The 20,892-nt window shown below is 34.7% G+C and overlaps 1 protein-coding gene across 1 annotated transcript; it reads right to left on the bottom strand.

Annotated features, from left to right (window-relative positions):
• Nucleotides 1-18,207: 18,207 nt before the first annotated feature.
• LOC114411467 (transcription initiation factor IIB-like) lies at nt 18,208-20,527 on the bottom strand. The gene is made up of 2 exons (XM_028375141.1): nt 19,620-20,527; nt 18,208-18,549 (listed from the first exon to the last, which is right to left on the bottom strand). Exons 1-2 carry the CDS (start codon nt 20,518-20,520, stop codon nt 18,407-18,409), a joined length of 1,044 nt encoding a protein of 347 aa, XP_028230942.1. The 5' UTR covers nt 20,521-20,527; the 3' UTR covers nt 18,208-18,406.
• Nucleotides 20,528-20,892: the final 365 nt, after the last annotated feature.

Raw genomic sequence — 20,892 nt, 5'->3', positions numbered from 1 at the left:
TTCGACTTCTGCCATTAGAAGGCGGCATGTTAGACCAATTGATAGGAACAAAGGACAATGGTGCCTTGATTTCGAGGACAAGGGTGATGAAATCCTACTCCCCAAGGACATTGGATAGAATACTCTAAGAAGATTGAGCCAAAGATTCAGAAGAATGTCTTAGGATTCTCATGAGCCTTAGGGTAAAATTTGGGCCCATGGGTTTTCTTTGTAAATATTAGAATAAGCTTTCCTTCTTTTGGGCTTTGTATTTTGACCATTTTAGGTTTGTAGGGTACCTTACAAATTAAGAACATCCCACTCTACAAGTTAAGGGTATCTTAGTAATATAGAGTTTTAGCCTTGCATTTCAGGGCATTTTGAGTAGTCTTTGTAGTAGAGACTTTTTTGTATTTTCATGTATTTTGGCATGAGGTGAGCTTAGCTATTATAGGGGTGTGTAGTTTGCCCCCTCTAGCTTCTCAAGGAATATGCTAAGATTCCTTTGGCATATTCTTAGAATATTCCTTTGGAATATTCTTGTGGCATATTCCTTTCCCATGTGCTAGAGTCATTCTTGTGACATCTAAAGGGAATATGTTAAAATGCCTTTGGCATATTCTTGGAATGCCTTTGGCATATCCTTGGAATATTCTTCTTAGATTCACATGAAATGAAAGTGAATTTCATTTAGTTAGTAACCTAGGCTATAAATAAAAAAAAGTATAACACTTGTCACAACTTTGATGAATGAAAGTCTTATGAGACACACTTCAAAGTTCAACTTCTCTCCCTTTTTTCCTTCAATTTTCCACGCCACTTTCTCTCTCTCATTCTCTTCCTCCATTGAAGCTTCCTCTCTAAGCTTCTTATCCAAGGCATTCTCTTGGTAGTGAAACTTCTCCTTCCATGGCTTATTCCCTAGTAGATGACGCCTCCTCTCACCTCTTCTCCTTTATCTTTCGTTTCAACTCCATGGTTGAAAATCACCATTAAAGAACCTTATTGAAGCTCAAAGATCCAGCCTCCATAGAAGCTTCTCAAGCAAGCTTCCATCAAAGGGACCTCATTCTACACTAAGCATTATAACTCAAATTCATCTCTCCCTTCTTTCATTCATTATAACTATATTTATACATATCATAGGGTCACTTTGTGAGATAACAAAATTGGAAAGCTTTAATTAATATGTTATATCTAACTTCCTACACTTATCATTTTATGCATATCCATCCAAATACGTGGGACGCTTGATGCTCCTTTTGGGCCTACTACTGCATCTTCTTCCTATCAACCAAACAAGATCGCTAGGAGAATATATGACATAACTTCATAGAGGAATGTTAAATGCTAATCACCTTTATTATAGAAAAATGGGATTGCACATAACATAAAACAATTACAATCATAGTATTCCATAGATATATACTAGGAAATTACATACCAAATAGCATTTTTATTAAGTGAAGAATTAAAATAACTATCCTTTTTCCTTGCATTTTGTTTAAAACTTATTGAAGATCAACCCACCAATAAAATATTTGACAGCAAATGAATTCCTTTTTGGAAGATCATGTACCAACTTACTATTTATAAATGTAATTGAAGTTGAATCCAAAGAAATTCAACCATTAAGTATAACCAACAGAATCATCCAACAAATATATCGAATTAAGGAACCACTTACATCAAAGAGCAAGTTTCTAAAACCACTTACATAATTTAATATTAATTTTTATAAGCAAATGAAAGTGGTAGCTTAATACATTTATTGGTGAGAATCAAACGAGTTCTTTTGCTAATTAATAGATTTTTCTTCTATAGGTAAATATAAAAATATAATAGATGTTAAAATATATTTACTATAAATTTTAATTATATAATTTATACATTAAAAAATAATTATAAACTTTCTCTATAAAAAATAAGTGTAAATCAACTATTTGTTTTTGAAAGTGTTAAGCCACATATTCCTTGTAAGGTGTATATGGTTGGAGAAAAATGTTAAAATTTTCACCATCATCATCATAAAAAGGCTTTCAATCAATAAGTGATAGACCGGTAAGAAAACATAATATGGTCGGTCATTATTAGAAAATAGGGTTTTAACATCGGTCATTAAGGACTTTCAACATCGGTTATTAACCGATATTGAAAGTAATACCGTTAACATCAATTTTAGAAAATCAATATTAATATAAAAATGACAACATCGGTTTTTTAAAAAATCGATGTTATATAGTAAGAATAAAAAAAAAGTCATATATATATTTTTTATCAACATTGGTTTTTACCAAAATCAATGTTAACTTATATATACAACATTGATTTTTTCAAAAATTGATGTTGATATGTACATACAACACCGGTTTTTGAAAAAACCGATGTTAAGATATACATACAGCATTTATTTTCACTACAAGTCGATGTTGTTTTTTTGGATTTTTTTAATGTGTTGTCTATTTTTTTTAATAAACCCAAATTAACCTACAAATTTAAAACCAGAACCACAACATATAATTTTTATTCTGTTTTCAAATAGTTTTAAGCAGAAATTCCATAAAAAATTGATATTTATTATGAATTAAAATAATATTTAATGTGCATATAACATGAATTGTAAAAAATGTAAACTAACTAAACTACAATTCCAAAATTACTTAAACACTAATTGTTTCATTTTTATCTTTCAAATAATAGATTGCCCAATGGATGCGAAGTGCCTTCAATCTCTCTGGTTCCAATGGTTTAACATCATTGAAATACTGCATGATATAATAAAACATAAGTTAATAATGTATAATGCAAATTATAACAAAATGAAATATGTTTCAATTAAACAATTACCGTTTCCCAATTATTCTTGAAACTTCCTAAGATTATAGCTGACATCCAGTGCATGACGTAATACCCATACTCAGTGCTTCCTTTTTGTCTATTACACTAAATACATTATGAAATTTAGATATTCAATGTTAAGTACAAATTATTCTGCACAGTATTAAAATATAACTAGAAGCATTGTTTAAATGACTTACTTTAACAATAATCCACCTAGCAGCAGCCTTGGATTTACTTTGTGGAGTATGATTTAGTTCTTTCAAAGCACTGTTCAATACAAACGTGGATGCGTAATGTAGAATTAAAATATTGATGTTCCCGACTAATGCTAATACAAATGTATTGAAAAATAGAACTGACCTGTTAATAATTCCTTTGAGGTAGTTGTCTGGCCTATTATGCAACGAACAAAACCAGATAACAACATTTCCCTTAGGCAAAATGACAACCATTTGCTAATGTGCACTGCAGTGGAGAACAATATAAGTTATTATACTATTATACATTATTTAAATTCATTTGTTTAGTTTAACTTACCCATTCAAGTAGACTCCTAGGTACACATCCCTCTTTGAATTTTGCATTCAGTTTTTAATATAACTTTCTTATTCAAATTGTGATTGCCTAGGTACACATTTCCCTTGTGTGGACTATGGCTCGAGGAATCCATACACATCGTCATTTCCCGCTCGCATACTTGTCTCAGTTTTATGCCTATTGTTGTTAAAATAAAGTCAGTTATGTATGAATTTTAAACAATAATGTAAACTGACTTACAGAATCCACAACTGTATAACAAAGATGTTGAGACATTGACCATCTGTGCTATTTCTGATAGATCTTCATACTTTATGTACAAGGGGAAGTTATCATTAAACACCCCAAACATGGTAGCATCCCACATAACCTCCAACGACATAAGAAAAAGTTGTGGGATGGTCAATGTCATTAGATATATGGGATCATCAACATCATTATCCAGCCTATCTGTAGGTTTCACCGGTCCCACAGTTCCATGTTTATCCAACACAATTAATTGCCATAATTTAACTACAATGAACACTTTAATTGAAAAAAAGAATTTAGTGACAGTGAAATACATGTTATGGTAAATGCTTGACAAGATGTGTTGGCCAAGCAATGAAGGTGTTAAGTGCCTGCCCCACCAATTGAACCTGTTTAGTGGGTATAGGAATAAAAACATCTTCATCTCTAACTTCCTCAACACCAACCTTGACTTGATCTTGGCGCAAAGGCATGTTGTGAACGATTGTCGACCCCTTATACAGTCTTCCTAGTGCAACCAGGTGGGGAGGATTTTCTTTGACGTACAACCTGCATTTCTTTGAGTCACCCGTGTCTGGATCGTTCCCTAAGGGATCAACACAACTCTCCTTTGTGTTGACACGAGCAGCTGAAGGACCAACCTTAGGCTCAGACGGTAGTGCGAGTTCCTGTGATTGCATTCGCGATTGAAACTGGTACTGCATCTGATTGAAGGACAACATTAGTTGTCGAGTCACTTTTTCTGTGATCGACTCCTCCAGCTGGTCCCTGATTTTTTATGTTAGCTGTTCTTGGTCTTTTGGAGCCATGGATGAAGACGTGCGAGAGGTCCTTTGAGCTGGTCCAAAGTATTGTTAGATCGTGACACCAGTTCCTATAGCACGCACACGACTAGGGTGTTCTGTCGTCCAATGACAACAGTCAGTACATCCTGACGTCCATGGGCGACAAAGGAATCCTGTGAGGCCTGCTCCTCCAAGGAATCCTATAATGAACACATTTATTCGTTTACTTAATCAAACAATAAACATAAATAATTGCAATTCACAATTGAAAGTGACTTACAATTTTGTTAGCAATTTCCTTTGCTGGCTCAGAAGTCATTTGCCTATTTTCCTTGGTGCGGGCCAACTTCTACTTCACCTGTCATCTAATGGGAGATGAAGGATCAATGACGATATCAGTGCTTCCAGATTTAGCAGCTTCCTCTAGTTGTTTCTTTTTCTTCTCCTCCATCAACTTGTTTTCTAGAAATTCATAACCCCCACGTGACAACAGGTGAGGGGCAATATTTTGTTTCTGAATGGCCTATGCCTTCTTTCACACATCCTTTAAAAATTAAAAATTATCCAAAGTTATGATTACTGACAATAGTAAGTAATTTTAAAGTTTAAAGCAATGAAAATCACAAAGTTACCTCCCACGAATGGTCTCTACGACTTTGACAAAATTGGGTCCACTTCTCTTTGCTAATGTTGTACTTTTCGCATACAGTGTCATCGACACTGTCCTTGTCAGCTGCAAGTGCCCATTTTGATGTCAAATCAAACTTAAACTGTCTCCATCGCTCCTCCGTAGTCTAAAGTATTTTCTTTTTTGTCCTCAGATCAGATGTTTCATAGATATCAAATTTAGCCTAACAAACAAAAATTACATTTTATTGTTACTAAATTACAATTTTATTGTTAATCAACAACATGCAACATTTAAGTAGAATACCTGAATATCCCCCCATATCAAATCCTTATAGGCAGCAAGGACTTGTTTCCAATTCTCGTATGTGACATCCACCTTATCACGAGCGACGATCCCCAAATATGTTCTTAACTTCTTTTTGTGGGGACTGTCGGCTTTCATGGCCACAGGATTCACAAGGACCACGGGTCTCTCTGCCCCAACTGGTCTAGTAGCCAATGATCTCAGGCGTGTGGCTTTTCTTGTCCACTTCAAGGTAGAAGGTGACGTAGCTCCATGTGGAGCTTGTAGGCCTTGAATCATCTTCATCAATGGAGTTCTTTGCTTCTTGAAGTTTAATGGCAGTGGAATGAAGAAGGAAAAAAGTGTAGAAGCAAAGCTTCAAGAATTATTTTGATGATGCTAAGGAATTATAAAGATCATTCAAGAATGAAGAAAGCAAGATTTTAAGCAAAGGCAAAGGTCTCAAGAAAAGAATTAAGATAGGTTTTAAGATAGACTATTAGAAAAGATTTTGAAAAGCACAAATGATTGGCCAAGAGAGTTTTTATCTTAAGAATAATTTTTCCAAGCTTGTTACTCTTTGGTAATCGATTACCAGAAGACTGTAATCGATTACCAGAAGCCCAACATTTCTGAAAATGGTTTTTCAAAAGTGTAATCGATTACTATGACTTTGTAATCGATTACCAGTGCTTATAACGTTCAAAAATATTTTGAAAAACCTTGTAATCGATGACACAAAACATGTAATCGATTACCAGTGGCTCTGAACGTTGAAAATTCAAATTTTAAATGAAGAGTCACAACTTTTCAAGAAAGATAACTGTGTAATCGATTACACCAGGATTGTAATCAAATACCAGTGGCATGTTTTGAGAAAATCTGCCAACAGTCACATCTTTTCATTTGATTTTTAAATGGCCATCAAAGGCCTATAAATAAGTGACTTGGGCACGAATTTTCTAGAGAAAGTTTTCCCAGTTAACAAAAAGGCATAATCCTCTCAAACAAAAATCTTTTATCATTCAATATTCCTTGGCCAAACACTTGTGATTTTCATAAGGAATTGAGAGCCTCAATTGTAATATCTATATCTTTCTAGAGAGATCATCTACTCTTCATCTTCTTTCTGTTCAAAGGCTTAAGAGACTGTGAGTCTCTTGTTGTAAAGGAAATCTGAACACAAAGGAAGGAAAGTCCTTGTGTGGTTCAGTACTTGTAAAAAATTTACAAAGATAGTGGAACTCTAAAGCGGGTTGCTTGGGGATTGGATGTAGGCACAATGGTGTGGCCAAACCAGTATAAATTCGGTTTTGCATTCTCTCTTCCCTTTATCTCTTATATTTACTGTTGTTTATTAGTCTCATTTCAGTTTGATCATTTGATTCGTCATCTAAGTAATTTGTTATAAAAGGAATTTAGAACTTGCATAAAAATCTGAGTAAGTTTTAATTGGGGGAATAGTTAGCATAATCTTAATTTAACCCCCCCTTCTTAAGATTTCTAAGGCCACTTGTCTAACAAAAATATGATTGGAGACGCCACTTCAAGGAGAAGATGAGTCAAGATCGAACAAGTTCACCACCATAGGAAGACATGGATAAGAGCTTAAAGGCAGGAGAAGATGAATAGAGAGAGAGGGAGAGAATGAGCATGAAATTTTATGCCTCAAAACAGGTCTGAACTTTGAAGTGTAATTCTCAAATGATCAAAGTTGAAAAAAATGCACATACATGACCTTTATTTATAGCCTAAGTGTCACACAAAATTGGAGGGAAATTTGAATTTCTATTCAAATTTCACTTGAATTTGAAATTGGATTTGCATAGCCAAAATTTCACTAATTATGATTAGTGAATTTTAGATATAGTTCAACCCAATAATCCAAGATCAAGTCCAAGATTCTCCACTAAGTGTGCTTAGATGTCATGAGGCATGTAAAGCATCAAGGACATGCACAATGTGTGACTATATGATGTGACAATGGGGTGTAGCAAGCAAATGCTCACCTCCCCCTCTAAAATTTAATTGGATTGGGCTTCTCCCAATTCAATTAAATTTATTTCCCAACACACATCACATATTCACTTAATGCATGTGAAATTACAAAACTACCCCTAATACAAAAAACTAGTCTAGGTGCCCTAAAATACAAGGGCTGAAAAATCCTACATTTCTAGGGTACTCTACCTACATTATGGAGCCCTAAATACAAGGCCCAAAAATAATTAAACCTTAATCTAATATGTACAAAGATAAGTGGGCTCATACTTAGCCCATAGGCCCAAAATCTACCTTAAGGTTCATGAGAACCCTAGGGCCTGATCTTCTCTTGCATCTCTGGCCCAATCTTCTTGGAGTGTTCTATCCAATGCCCTTGGGGGGTAGGATTGCATCAGAAGGGGAATGTGATGTTGCATCAATAGGAGGAGGAAGAGAAGGAGATGGAGGAGAGCTTGGTGGTGTAGTCATTTTCCTGTATAGAAAAAACATTAATTTTGAAGATTATCACCAAACTCAATAGCTTATGTAATTGAATGGAAAAAATGAAGTACATAATAAAAAAATACATTAGACGATGTTAATTAATTCTCCTTTATCATGAGCATTACGATTAGCATGAATGTTGCCAGCTTCTTCTCCGACGACGTTAGGCGACATTTATGTGGACAAAGGACTAAGTAAGTATCAATGTGTGAATCATCATCTTCAACATTAACACCAATTGTTTTCTCGTGTAGAACTACTGACCATCTTTCATCACAAAGGTCTTGAACATAAAATACCTATTTAGCTTGTTTTGCCATGATGAAAGGGTCATTATGGCAAGCGAGTTTCTTAAGATCTATTAACATAAATCCTACATCATCGGTCCGCACACCGGTATTGTTGTCAACCCACTTACATTTGAAAACACAGATAGTAAATTTGGCATAGTTAAGCTCCCAAATTTCTTCAATGAAACCAAAGTAAGGGATGGAAGCTACACGAGGATTGTCATCATGTACACTGGCGAAGTGTTGAGATTCAGCCCTTAGGGTTACCCCACTGTTTTGCATTGTACTTTTCTCATCTTGTTCTTTTGTATAAAAGGAATACTTGTTTATATTGTATCCTTGCCAAGTTATAACATTTATTTTAGGCCCATCTGCTAGCTTTCTTAATGTTTCAGAAGCATTATCGTCACCAAAGATTGTATCTTTAAACCAATTTAGGAAAGTCTTGTTATGCTCTTTCAACACCCTGTTCTTTGACATTTTTGGATTACTTTCCTTCACTAAACCTTCATGGCGAAGTATGTATGGAAAAACTTCATTACTATTATTCAATACATACAAATGAGCTAGTTGCAAATCTTCTACACTTGGAGTGATAACATGCAGTCCTCTTGAACCCTTACATCTCACTCTTTCATCATGACGAGACTTGGGAAGCCCAACAGGTTTTTCCTTTTCAATGTACTGTGAACAAAATTCAATAGCTTTTTTGCAATGTACCCTTCCACAATAGATGCTTCTAGACAATGTATATTCTTTATATACCCTTTTAAGATCTTCATGTATCGCTCAATCGGGTACATCCATTGCAAATAAATAGGACCACAACATTTGATTTCTCTAACCAGATGAACAATTAAGTGAACCATAATGTTGAAGAAAGCAGGAGGAAAATACATCTCCAACTAACACAATATAATGGTAGCCTTGTTTTCCAGCTCATCTAACTTGACAGAATCAAGTACTTTGCTAGATATGGCATTGAAGAATAAGCACAACCGACTTATGGCAAGCATGACTTTGTTAGGAAAATAGCCTCGTATGGCCACGACTAACAATTGTTGCATCAAGACGTGGCAATCGTGAGACTTTAAGCCTTCCAACTTAAGATCTTTCAACTGTAGAAGGCTTTTAATATTTGAAGAGTATCCTTGTGGAACTTTTACACGGCGTAGGCACTAACAAAAACTCATCTTTTCCTTTTTGACAAAGTATGACAAGTTGGAGGCAAGTATATTTTTTTACCATCAGACCTTGGATGTAACTGGGCTCATATACCCATCTCAGCTAGATCTTGACGAGTATTCAAACCATCTTTCTTCTTGCCTTGAATGTTAAGGAGCGTCCCATTGACACTATCACAAAAAAATTTCTCTACATGCATAACATCAATACAATGTCTAACATCTAGATTGGACCAATACGAAAAATCAAACAAAATTGACCTTTGCTTCCATATGCAAGTGTTACTTTTTTCCTTCTTTTGGGTCTTTCCAAATATAGTATTCAAGTGTTGAACCCGCTGAAAGACCTGGTGACCAGTTAACAGTATCAACACAGTTTCATGCTCTTGACTTCTATTAAATGCTTTTTTCAATTGTCGGTAAGGGTGATAAGGTTTCAAAAAATGTCAATGCCTAGTGTATACTATTTTTCTACCATGTTTCAGTTGTATGTAGCTTGTATCTTCTTCACAGATGGGGCATGCACAATGGCCCTTAACATTGTACCCAATCAAATTCCCATATGTTGGAAAGTCATTAATGGTACAAAAAAGCATTGAATGCAAGTCAAAAGTCTAATTTCGAAACCCATTAAACACTGAAACCCCCTCATCCCATAACTTTGTCATGTCTTCAATTAATGGACTGAGATAAACATCGATGTCATATCATGGTTGTCTTAGGTCCGATATCATCATAGACAATATCATGTATTTTCGCTTCATGCATAACCAAGGAAGCAAGTTATAAATTACTAGCAAAACTGGCCATGAACTATGTCGAGTGCTTAAACTACCATATGGATTCATTCCATTAGTGGCAAGTCCAAGCCTAAGATTTCTTGCCTCTTTGTCGAAATCCGGATACAAATGATCAATCTTCTTCCACTGGGAGGAATCAACCGGATGATAGAGCATTCCATCAAAGTTTATCCCATTTGCATGCCATGTAAGGTCTTTTGCATCGTCTCCATTAGCAGACAAACGCTTAAACCTTCGAATGATCAGAAGATACCACAACACCTAAGCTAGGGGGCCCTTCTTTGAGTTTTTGTCACTGCTACACTCATCATCATCCTTCACTTTTTACCGTGATACCCCACACCTAGGGCATTTGTGCATTTCTTCAAACTCATGTCTGTACAGTATGCAATCATTGGGGTAAGCATGAATCTTCTGATACTCCATACCCATTGGACACAATATCTTCTTGGCCTGATAGTAACTTCTTGGCAACCTATTTTCGTCTAGAAGCATACCGTGCACTACTTAAAACAGTGAACTAAAGCTTTTGTCGCTACACCCATATTTGGCCTTCACATTAACCAGACTTAACACTGCTAACAACAATGTCAAGGAATTGTTGCACCTTGAATACAAAGGCTTCTTTGAATTAGTTTGCAATGTGAATGTATGTGTATGAAGGTTTTGATGATGCCAAGACAAAAGCAACACAAGTTTTATTTCAAGTCCAAATCAAGACCAAGAAAATAAAGATCAAGAAGAAAGCTAAGTCTTAGTCTATCCTTGTTAAAAGAGTCTCTTAGTGATTGCAAAGGTTTGGTCTCACAACATAGTTTTTAATTTGAAATTTGAAATTTGAATTTTGAAAGATGTAATTGATTACCACTTGTTTGTAATCGATTACTAGTAACAGAACTACAAAAATTCAAATTGAAAAGTCATGACTTCTCATTACATAACTGTGTAATCGATTACCAAAGAGTTGTAATCGACTACCAGTAACGAAATTTTAAAAGTTACTTTAAAAAGTCGCATCCCTTCATAAGTTTTTGAACCCACCAAGGGCCTATAAATATGTGACTTATCTATGAAATTTTTAAAAGAGTTTTTCAGAACCTTATTGTCTTATCCTCTCAAAAAAAATCATTGGCCAAACACTTGCAAATCAATTAAGGATTCTTCTAAGAACTTCATCTTGTATCTTCTTCTTTAAAAGAGAGAAAAACATTTGTACTTTCTTTAAAGACTTATTAAGATCAAGAGGCTGTTTGTCTATTGAATTGTGAGTTTCCTAAACACAAGGGAAAGGGATCCCTCGGGTGTTTAGAAGTTGTAAAAAAGATTTTTACGAAGTTAGTGGAAATCTCAAGTGGTTTTCTTGAGGAATGGACGTAGGCATAGGAAGTGGCCGAACTAGGATAAACTGAGTTTGCATTCCTCTCTTTCCTATCTTGATTACTATATCATGCATATTATTTATCTTGCACACTTGAAGTATTTTGTTGATATAACTTTCATCTTCATCTTCAATATTCTTAACATATAGATTTAAAAGAGAATTTAGAAGTCAATTCAACGAGAATTTTTTTAACTTAATTCACCCCCCTCTTATGTTATTGAGGTCACTTGTCCAACATGCAATCTATCAGGGGGATATGCTTGCTGAAAATACTCTTGTCCAAGATCACAAATCATATACTCTAAGCGATCTCCCATTTCTACATCAAATGGTAAAGATTGGGACCCCCTCTGCATGTCTATCAATTCACCATGCCATATCCATATTGTATAATTCTTCTTAATCCCATCACACAACAAATGCTCCCATATGTCGTCCAATATTTATTGTCTCCCATTCAAACAATTTATACAAGGACAAAAATATTTTTCATCCCCATCATGTCGACTTCTTTCGGAAGCAAATTGCAAGAACTGTTTCATGCCTTCCTCATATGCAAGGCTCATGCGAATTTTGTTCATCCAACTTCGATCCATCTAAATAATAACTCCATGATACTCACAAAGTTATTCAATGCATGAAAATATCACTTTTTCATTAAAGGTGTGGTCCTATCCCATTCAGGAAGACATATTTTTATGGTAGATTCATATGTCAAGGTTAAGTCTATTTTGTTAAATTTGATGAAATTTTGGTAGCATTTCACATTGATCTCCAAGTACATGACATGAAAGAGGTGGGATTAGTTTCCCGACAATCAAGTATACACTCAGAGAACAACTAGAAATGCATTGTACTGAAATTTCATCAAATTCAACAAAATAATCTTAACCTTAACGCATGAATCTACCATAAAAATATGACTCTTTCCAAACTGTCCAAATGGACAATTCAAGATTCAATACAACGATTAATGCAAAAATGTCTGCAAGAATCATTGTATTCAATCTCAAATGGGAATCTAAGGTTCACTCATGATGAACAAAACATTGGTAACAAAAATGAGCATCAAAAGTTTATGAAAAACTTTCGTACCTATGATGATGATCAGTATAATGTCCAACAACGAATGTCATGATTACGATGCAAAAAAACAACACAAATAGTGCCTAAAAATTAAATATTTGAATGCTATCTGACATATATAAGAAACTTGGACATATCAAGTAAGACATTACATGAAATGAACAATGACCCTTCACTTTTGAAAAATCATGTGTTCACTATCATGGTGCTTTAACGGAGTCAGAGGGCAATGAAAATAAGTAAATCTCAGGTATTTGGACATGTATGTTTCTCAAATGTCAACAACTAGATGTTCACACACAATTGTAGTTCAGTAAGCAAACCCAAATTAAAGAACCAATGAATGTGCATGGAACTAGTACGATGTGTTTGGAGATACTGGTTTTGTAGGCCAAAATTTACCTAACACAAAAAGGTAGTTACACAGGTGCAAATAGACTGTGATAAATGTAGAAGCAAGGCCCTCAAAATTACGGAAGTGACAAAGGGTACCTTTATTTTGTTTTATTAATTAAAATAACTAGCTTGGCTTATTATTAATTACACCAAGAATATTTATGTTATGACCAACAATATCTAGGTATATATGTACATGGCTTAAGGAATTCAACTTGAATTGATTACAAATATTATGCCTCCTTAATGGTGAATCCAACTTAAGCTTTGTTCTTCTACAAGCTACTTTTGTTTTTATTTGGTGGAAGTGGAAGTGGGTTGGCTTCTAAGAGTTTGTATGTCAAGAACCATAAGTATTAGGTTCCATGATTTCTAGATAGTTTTATAAAACTGTCATCGTTCATTTTATTTTCTTTAAAAATTTTCCATCGCATTTTGTTTTAAGATGATTTCAAAGCAACCATCGTGAATCTAACGTCGTAAAATACTATTTTTCAAGTAGCGAGAAGTGAAAAACAATTCACAATATAGCTTAGCAAAAAGCTCATGGGACATGCCTTTCTTTATGGTTTCCTGATATCCCCCCAAGCTGGAGATGAGAAAATGTTAATCAACTCTAGCTTGGAGATTAATATTGAATAATTTAGGACGAAGAGCTTTGGTTAACATATCTACTATTTGATTGGTTCAGGACACATGAAGTAAACACATTAAACCTTACTGAGCTTTCTCACGAACAATGTGATAACTAATATCCAGATGTTTGGTGCTTTCACGAAAAAATGGGTTCACAGCAATATGGAGTGCACTTTGATTGCCACAGTAAAGAACTACAAGACAATGCCATGATACTTGGAGATCAGCAAGAAGATAAATGAGCCATTGTAACTCATAGGTAGTAGATGCAAGGGCACGATATTCTGCTTCAGAGGGGGATCAAGAAAATATGTATTGTTTCTTGGTTACCCATGAAAGTAATGAACTACCAAGGGAGAAACAATAACCTATGATTGATTTGCGGGAGTCAACATAGGTTACCCAGTCGGCATCACTAATCCCGTTAAGTACCTTAGAATTATAGTGGCTGCTTGAAAGTGAATTTGAGTAGGTTTGGACATAAATTGCCTTAATTATTGAGTGACAAAAATGATGTATGGGCGAGTGTTGGTTGGATAGATCAATTGACCAACTAAACTTCTACAGGGAGAGGATTAAAGAGTACTTCACCTGAATTATGACTAACACGTAAAGAGCTATCTACAGGGGTTGACAACTCTTTTGAATCCAAAAGACCAAAATCTAGCCAATACTTGCATTGGAAGAGAGAAATACCTGTGGAAGAATAAGCAACTTGCAAACCAAGGAACTATTTTAATGTTCCAAGGTCTTTAATTGGAAAGAGGGAGAGAGGAATCTATTTGATTGAAGATAGTCTTGAATACAATTCCCGATTAGGACAATGTCATCAACATACACGATGAGAGCAGTAAAGTTAGAACCTCAATCTTTATCGATAGACTAGCTTGCTTAAGGTCGTATAAGGATTTAAGTAACTTGCAACATTGATAAGGCTTGTAATCATGAGTGTCAGGGGGAATAACCATGTATACTTCCTTTGAAAGTTCTCCATGAAGATAAACATTGCTCACATCAAATTGGTGAAGGTGCCAATTATTGATGGAGGCCAGTGGAAGCACAATGCAGATGTCAGCCATATCCATTTTAACCATAGGAGAAAAGGTCTTTAAGTAGTTAATTCCCTCTATTTAGGAAAATCCCTTAATGACTAATCAAGCTTTGTAGTGTTCCATGCTTTCATTGGGTAGGCATTTGATTTTGTACAACTTACAACCTATGGGATGAACATTAGAAAGAATGTCCACAATGGTCCAAGTCTTATTTAGCTCCAGTGCCTCGATTTCATGAATCATGGCATCATGCTAACACTAGTGTTAGGTATCATTGTGATAGCTTGATGGTTTAGATTAGAGACATAATGTAATGTTGATGAGGTTGAGAGTAAGAAATTACTGAATGGAGTGGATACAAGCACCTTGACAATTATTAGGTTAGGAAGTTGCAATGGTAATAAACTAATGTGGCTGGTGGGTTGTAAGGTCTAGTAGAATGGCACAGTAATCGAGGTTGAGGAGGAGTAGGTGGAGAAAAGTTCAAAGATGATGAAGAAGAGGAAGATACGAGTATAAGGTCGGCATTGTTGTTGTTCTGAAAGGGAGCAGAACAACAATAGTGTAGACCCTATGGATCACTGGGCCTAACTAATGCTGGGGATTATGGTGAGGATTGTAAAAGTGAGTGGCTTTCTATGAAAATAGGAACTAGACTTTCAGTTTCAGTGGCTATTTAGTTTGGGCCAACAAGGATGAAAAATATGTTCTTTGGTAGTATTGTTTTGTTAAGAAAAGGTAGAGTCACTTCATGAAACACCACATGTTTGAAATTTTTATTTTGTGTCTAAGTCTAAGATAGCATATCCCTTTGTGCCATTTTGGAACCCCCAAAATGCCCCACGTTTGGATCATGGATCAGAATTATGACGATTGACAGTGTATGTAGAAGCATAAACCAAGCAACCAAAAACTTTGAGAGTGAAAAATCTGATGTTTGTTTATGTAGTAGCTCAAAAGGTGTTTTATTCCAATTAATTGGGGATGGAACCCGATTAACTAGATAAATAACATGCTTGATAGCATATAACAAAAAATTACTTGGGATGTGGAGAATGAAACATAAGAGCTCTTGCCACATTCAAGATGTGTTGATGTTTCCTTCAACTCTTCCCTTGTTGTTGGGGTGTAGCAGCACAACTTGTTTGATGTAAAATCCCTTTGAAGCAAATAAATCTTTTAAAAATAACTTAGGCTCATTGTCTAACCATATGATTTTGACCTTTGCTTGAAATTGGTTTTCAATCACATGAATAAAGTTTTGAACATATGTTTTAACTTCTAGTTTCGATTTTAATAAAAAAAAATCTAGGTATAACAATTGTGATTATAAAGAATGGTTGAAAAATATTTGTGACTGTCCAAATATCTTGAAAAAAGGTCCCTAAATATCCATTTGACCAAGTTCAAATATTTTGGATGCTCTACCGATACTTGGTAAATATGATAACCTTCTTTGTTTATCCAAATGGCAAGCATCTCAAGTTTCATTATTGGACTTAGAAATAAATGGAAATTGTTGATATAAATGTCAAATATTTGAAGTAGAAATAGTGGTAGTAGTGATGGAATTTTTCACTAAGTCAGAGCTATCCTTGCTGATGAATAGATGATATAAACCTTTTTGCAGCTTACACAAATGAATCAACCTCAATGATTTAATTTCTTGAATTTTTCAAAAAATGGCAAAAATGTAACTATGTAAGACAAAGTAGTGATTAGTATAGAAATAAAAATAAGATTGAAATTAAAATGTGGGACAAAGAGAACAACATGAATGAAAAGATTTGGTGAAAATAAACAGTGCCCGAAATTTGAAAAGTGACAGAATTTCAATTGGGCAATTTAATATTAACAGGTTTTATTTTAAAATGAGCTTGGAAACAATTTAAAGAAGAGGCAGCATGGTCTCTATCCCCTCTATCAATCATCCAAGGATTATTTTAAAAAAAATTGGTGGAAGTATTAGAACGTGACTGTTACCAAACGAATCAATCATCTGGGCCTGAACCATTTAGGCTATCCGATTGTTGTAGTAAGACCATCAGGCTTTGATGTCGGCCTGGAGTGATATTGAGGTTTGACCCATGTGTGATTTCCTCTTTTCGTTCATCTTCTTCTCTTTCATATGTCTTTGCACTGTTGACGGAGTTAGTCGCATGACTATGACATCATGGCCTTCCGGGGTATCAGGGATGGCCAAATGCGATTGACGGTTGGGAAAGGTTCCATCATAAGAACTTGGGATCGAACTATAGAGAATTTTTCGTCAAGGCCTTTGCGAAAGCGGATGATGAAATCTTGTTGCTGGTGATATGTTTTGTCAGAGCAAGAGCAGGATACCATGGGGCGATAGTTGTCGAGTTCTTCCCAGATTGATTTATGTTTAGTGAAATAGTCAGTTACTGGTTGTAAACCTTTAGCAGATAAAAGGTAGAGATGGACCATAATGAGAAAAGTTGCTTTTCATACATTTCTATAAGTTACAAGGTGCAAAATTATTGGCTTATCAATATGGTAATATAACTCACCAAAAGATAAAAAGGAATCTACAAAAACAAACAAAATAGCAAAACAAAATTGCAGACAGGAAAAACAGTTCACAAAAAAGCTCAGTAAAGAGCACGTGGGCAAAGAATGACAGAGCATTTGATGATTTTAGATTGAAGAAAGGACTGGAGGGTGATGCTTTCAGTTCGGGTCATGGAAGAGTCAATCTTGAGCTGCAATTGGGTCAAACCTTTCTTTATGGTTTTCTGATACTATGAGAGCTTAAGAATAACCTAGAGAAACACATTGTTTATAGTGAAAATTCAGTTTGTGGTAGTTATAAGCACAAAGGTGAAGGTAGCAAGCACACCCAAACACCTTAAGGAACTGGTAGTCAGGTCTTATTTTAAAAAACCCAAGGAGACATGTAGGTCTGCGACTAATGCCATAATTGGCTACAAAGAAGGAATTAGGGCACAGAATTCCCCTCCTCCATCTGTTTCTACTACCTTCAACTTAGCGTTGAATTGCATTTCCCTGGACGTGGCAGGAAAAAGTTAGCATGTCTAACTTGAGTTTGACTAGAAAGGTCCATGCATGTGAACCTTGTGCAAGCATCTACACAAGTTAACATACATATTTGTGACAATAGGCATTAGATCCCCACCTATCATACAATAGATTATATGGGGAACAAATAATAGCTCGAGATGCGTGTTAGGGGAGACAATGTGCTCATGAAGACAACAAGCAGGGAAAAACTCATTTATTGATTTCTTAGGTACAACAATATCTCCTGATTTAAGATATACTTTGAGAATCTCATGTTGAGGACGTCCTCCCAACCTATATGTCACGTTGCAATCCTAATTGTTGACAGGTTACGGTCACAAACAGTTAAAAAATGTTGTGGTCCAAATCACAGTCGTGGCCATGTTTTAGAACCTTCACATGTTATAGCTAGACAATGATAGAAATAGAGTAGAAAGTGAAAACAAAGATGAGAGACTATTGAGACTAATGCCAAAAGAGATAAATTGATTCATTACTAACTAGATGAAGGTTGCAAAGTGAAGCTAAGCAAACCACTAATACCGGGAACATATTTCTTATAGTTAAATTTATATCCAAATGAGAGAAAAGATGGAATATTGTATTCTAAATAGATTCTTGTAATAGAAGTTAAGCTTTTATATATACCGAAACTAGTTTGTTGGTGGAATCATTGTCTAATTTATAACATACATAAGAATAGAATTGGAGCACTAAAATTGTTGTAAAGATGGGTGGAAGATGGGCTTCAAATATTGCAGAGTCGCTTTATGTCCTCAGCATTGGCATACCAGCTTGGAATCAGAACAAAGGCAAGTGCATGAAGATCTCTATATGCCTTCTTTATTGTATATTCCTTCAGTCTACAAGCTTTTGCAACTTCTTTGATGTCTATCCCAATTAAATACAAATTCTCATCAAGATACATACGAAATTCAAAACTTGGATTACAAATAAAACAAAACACTTCATATGAGGAATTGGTCAAGTTTCAATAGCCTGTTGATATATTTTATTGTAATGTACCATATTCCATAAAAGTATATATTTTACAAAAAAAATCTAAAAATTTAATGAGGGATGAAGAAAAAAGGAAAATTATTCTTGTTTAGACAAAAATTTTAACATAAAAATTCAATCAATTAGAATGTAAATTATTTTTTTTATCTCATCACGTGTATGTCTATATAGATAGACAAACATTATAAAAAAAAGATTGATACACAAATGGATATGTAAGAATTTCACTTTACATATTTCATGTTTCAGAGTTATGCACGCTGAATAACAGTTTCTTTGAGGAGAAAAGAAGTAGAAAAAAAAAAAAACTATGCCACCAGAGTGTTTGATCATAAGAAAGGAAAAGAAAAATAAAATCAACTTGAACATTTCATATGAAACTCTAGAATTTGGAAAAGGGAAATGATATACTTAGATTCCTATATGCCATTAGACACCAAGATATTAAGAGATCCAAATAAAAGAGAAATATGTAAACATGGTAAGTAATATATGATATATCAAAATAGCTTAGTTAAAAAGAAATAAAAGGTCTGTCTAACTTATCCCAATTAAAAATGAGGTCAATTTTTAAAAAATTATATCAACCATCTTGAAGTATATAGTTAATCGCATCAATATCTTTTATAAGATTTAACCTTATTTTTATTTATAGTAAGTTAGACCATCTCATAATAACAATGATTTTTCAAAAGTTGATTTTTTTTCAAACATCTAATTAACATTTATGTTTTTCTATCTGTTTCTTCTTATCATATTATTATATCATTTATCATACATATACTTTTCTCATTTTGTTGCTCTCTCACTGAATGTAAATAAATTAGCATTCTGAGTATTCAAGAGTAATTTTTAATAAAGAATAAGTAATATTCAGACCCTTATATTTACATATTAGAATTTAGATATCTAAAGCAAGAGAAATCAAAAGAAAACCCTACCTCGGAAATGCATCATATTATCTGAAGAAAGTTGATCAACCATATATATAGTTGCTGCCATAACGGAAGAAGGTCTGCTCCTTTCAATTAACTCCAGAGCTTTTTGCAGCACTTCTCTCACAGCTTTGATGACATGGTTGCCAAGGCCAAGATCGGTGCACAGGCGTTCACCTAAGTCCAAGGCCTGTGTCTTGTCATAATTTCTGCCCACCTGAAAATGCTTTTTGAACACTCCTATGGCCTTGTTAATATGCTTATTCTTCTCTTTGGCTTCTCCAGAAACACTTTGAATTTCCTTTAAAGTCATTGGAAATCCCTCTTCTTGACATACCAAGTACAAGCATGCCACCATAGAGGCCCTTGAATGTCTTCTCCGTCCCCTAAATACCCTTCTATCTTCTGCCTTCTTGTAGAGTTCCTTGGCATGATTTTGTATGCTCCTAGCCAAGCCTAAGTTATTAGCCATTTGTTCCATGGTCAAGAGCGCGGCTACGAGATCGCAATCTCTCTTCAGTTTTCTCTTGGCAGCCCTGTTGGAATTCTTGATTCCCCGTTGATTCTTACAAGTTTTTACCATATCACTATTGTTATTGTCATACAAGGAGGGGTGTGTAACAAGTGTGGTAAGGTCAGCTCCACTAGTAAGTAGTAAAGGGTTGAAAGGGTCACTCACACTGAATACTTGTTCTTGATGCTCATCTTCATCTTCATGGTCACCACCACCATCATCATCATCCTCAAGTTTATCCCCATAGAGTCTCAATTTTGGTATTTCTTCTTCTATGGAACGGGACTCGAGAACCAAGCCACATTCTGAGCAGATTGAGTCCCCAGCCTTGTGATCATACACTAATGGAGTGTAGCTTTTGCAGTCACTGCAATACTCTTCATCAGCTGTCATATGTGTATTTTTCTGTGTGCTTAATTTGAAGAATGAATGAATGAAATGGTTTTATGTGAATAAGGGAGGCTTGGTGTTGTTTTATATTGGCAGAGCTTTGGATTATTAACATAATCTTCTTGAGGATGCGGTTTTTTTACAGAAAAATTACATCATCCACCGAATCAGTAATAAATGGAATTAACTCCATGTATCTGATCAATGCTAAAAAAGAAAAAAAAATTGCAATACATCTTTAAAATTAATTTGTCATGTAGTGTAAATCATTAATTGGCAGTGTTTGGTAAAATTAATGTTTCTTTAAATTAAAGATAGTCAAATATATATATATATATATATATATATATATATATATATATATATATTAATTGA

The sequence above is a fragment of the Glycine soja genome, chromosome 5 (assembly GCF_004193775.1).
Source record: "Glycine soja cultivar W05 chromosome 5, ASM419377v2, whole genome shotgun sequence".
Classification (NCBI taxonomy): Eukaryota; Viridiplantae; Streptophyta; class Magnoliopsida; order Fabales; family Fabaceae; genus Glycine; species Glycine soja.
The sequence above is the reverse complement of the archived record's forward strand: the minus strand, read 5'-3'. Positions and strand labels throughout refer to the sequence as shown.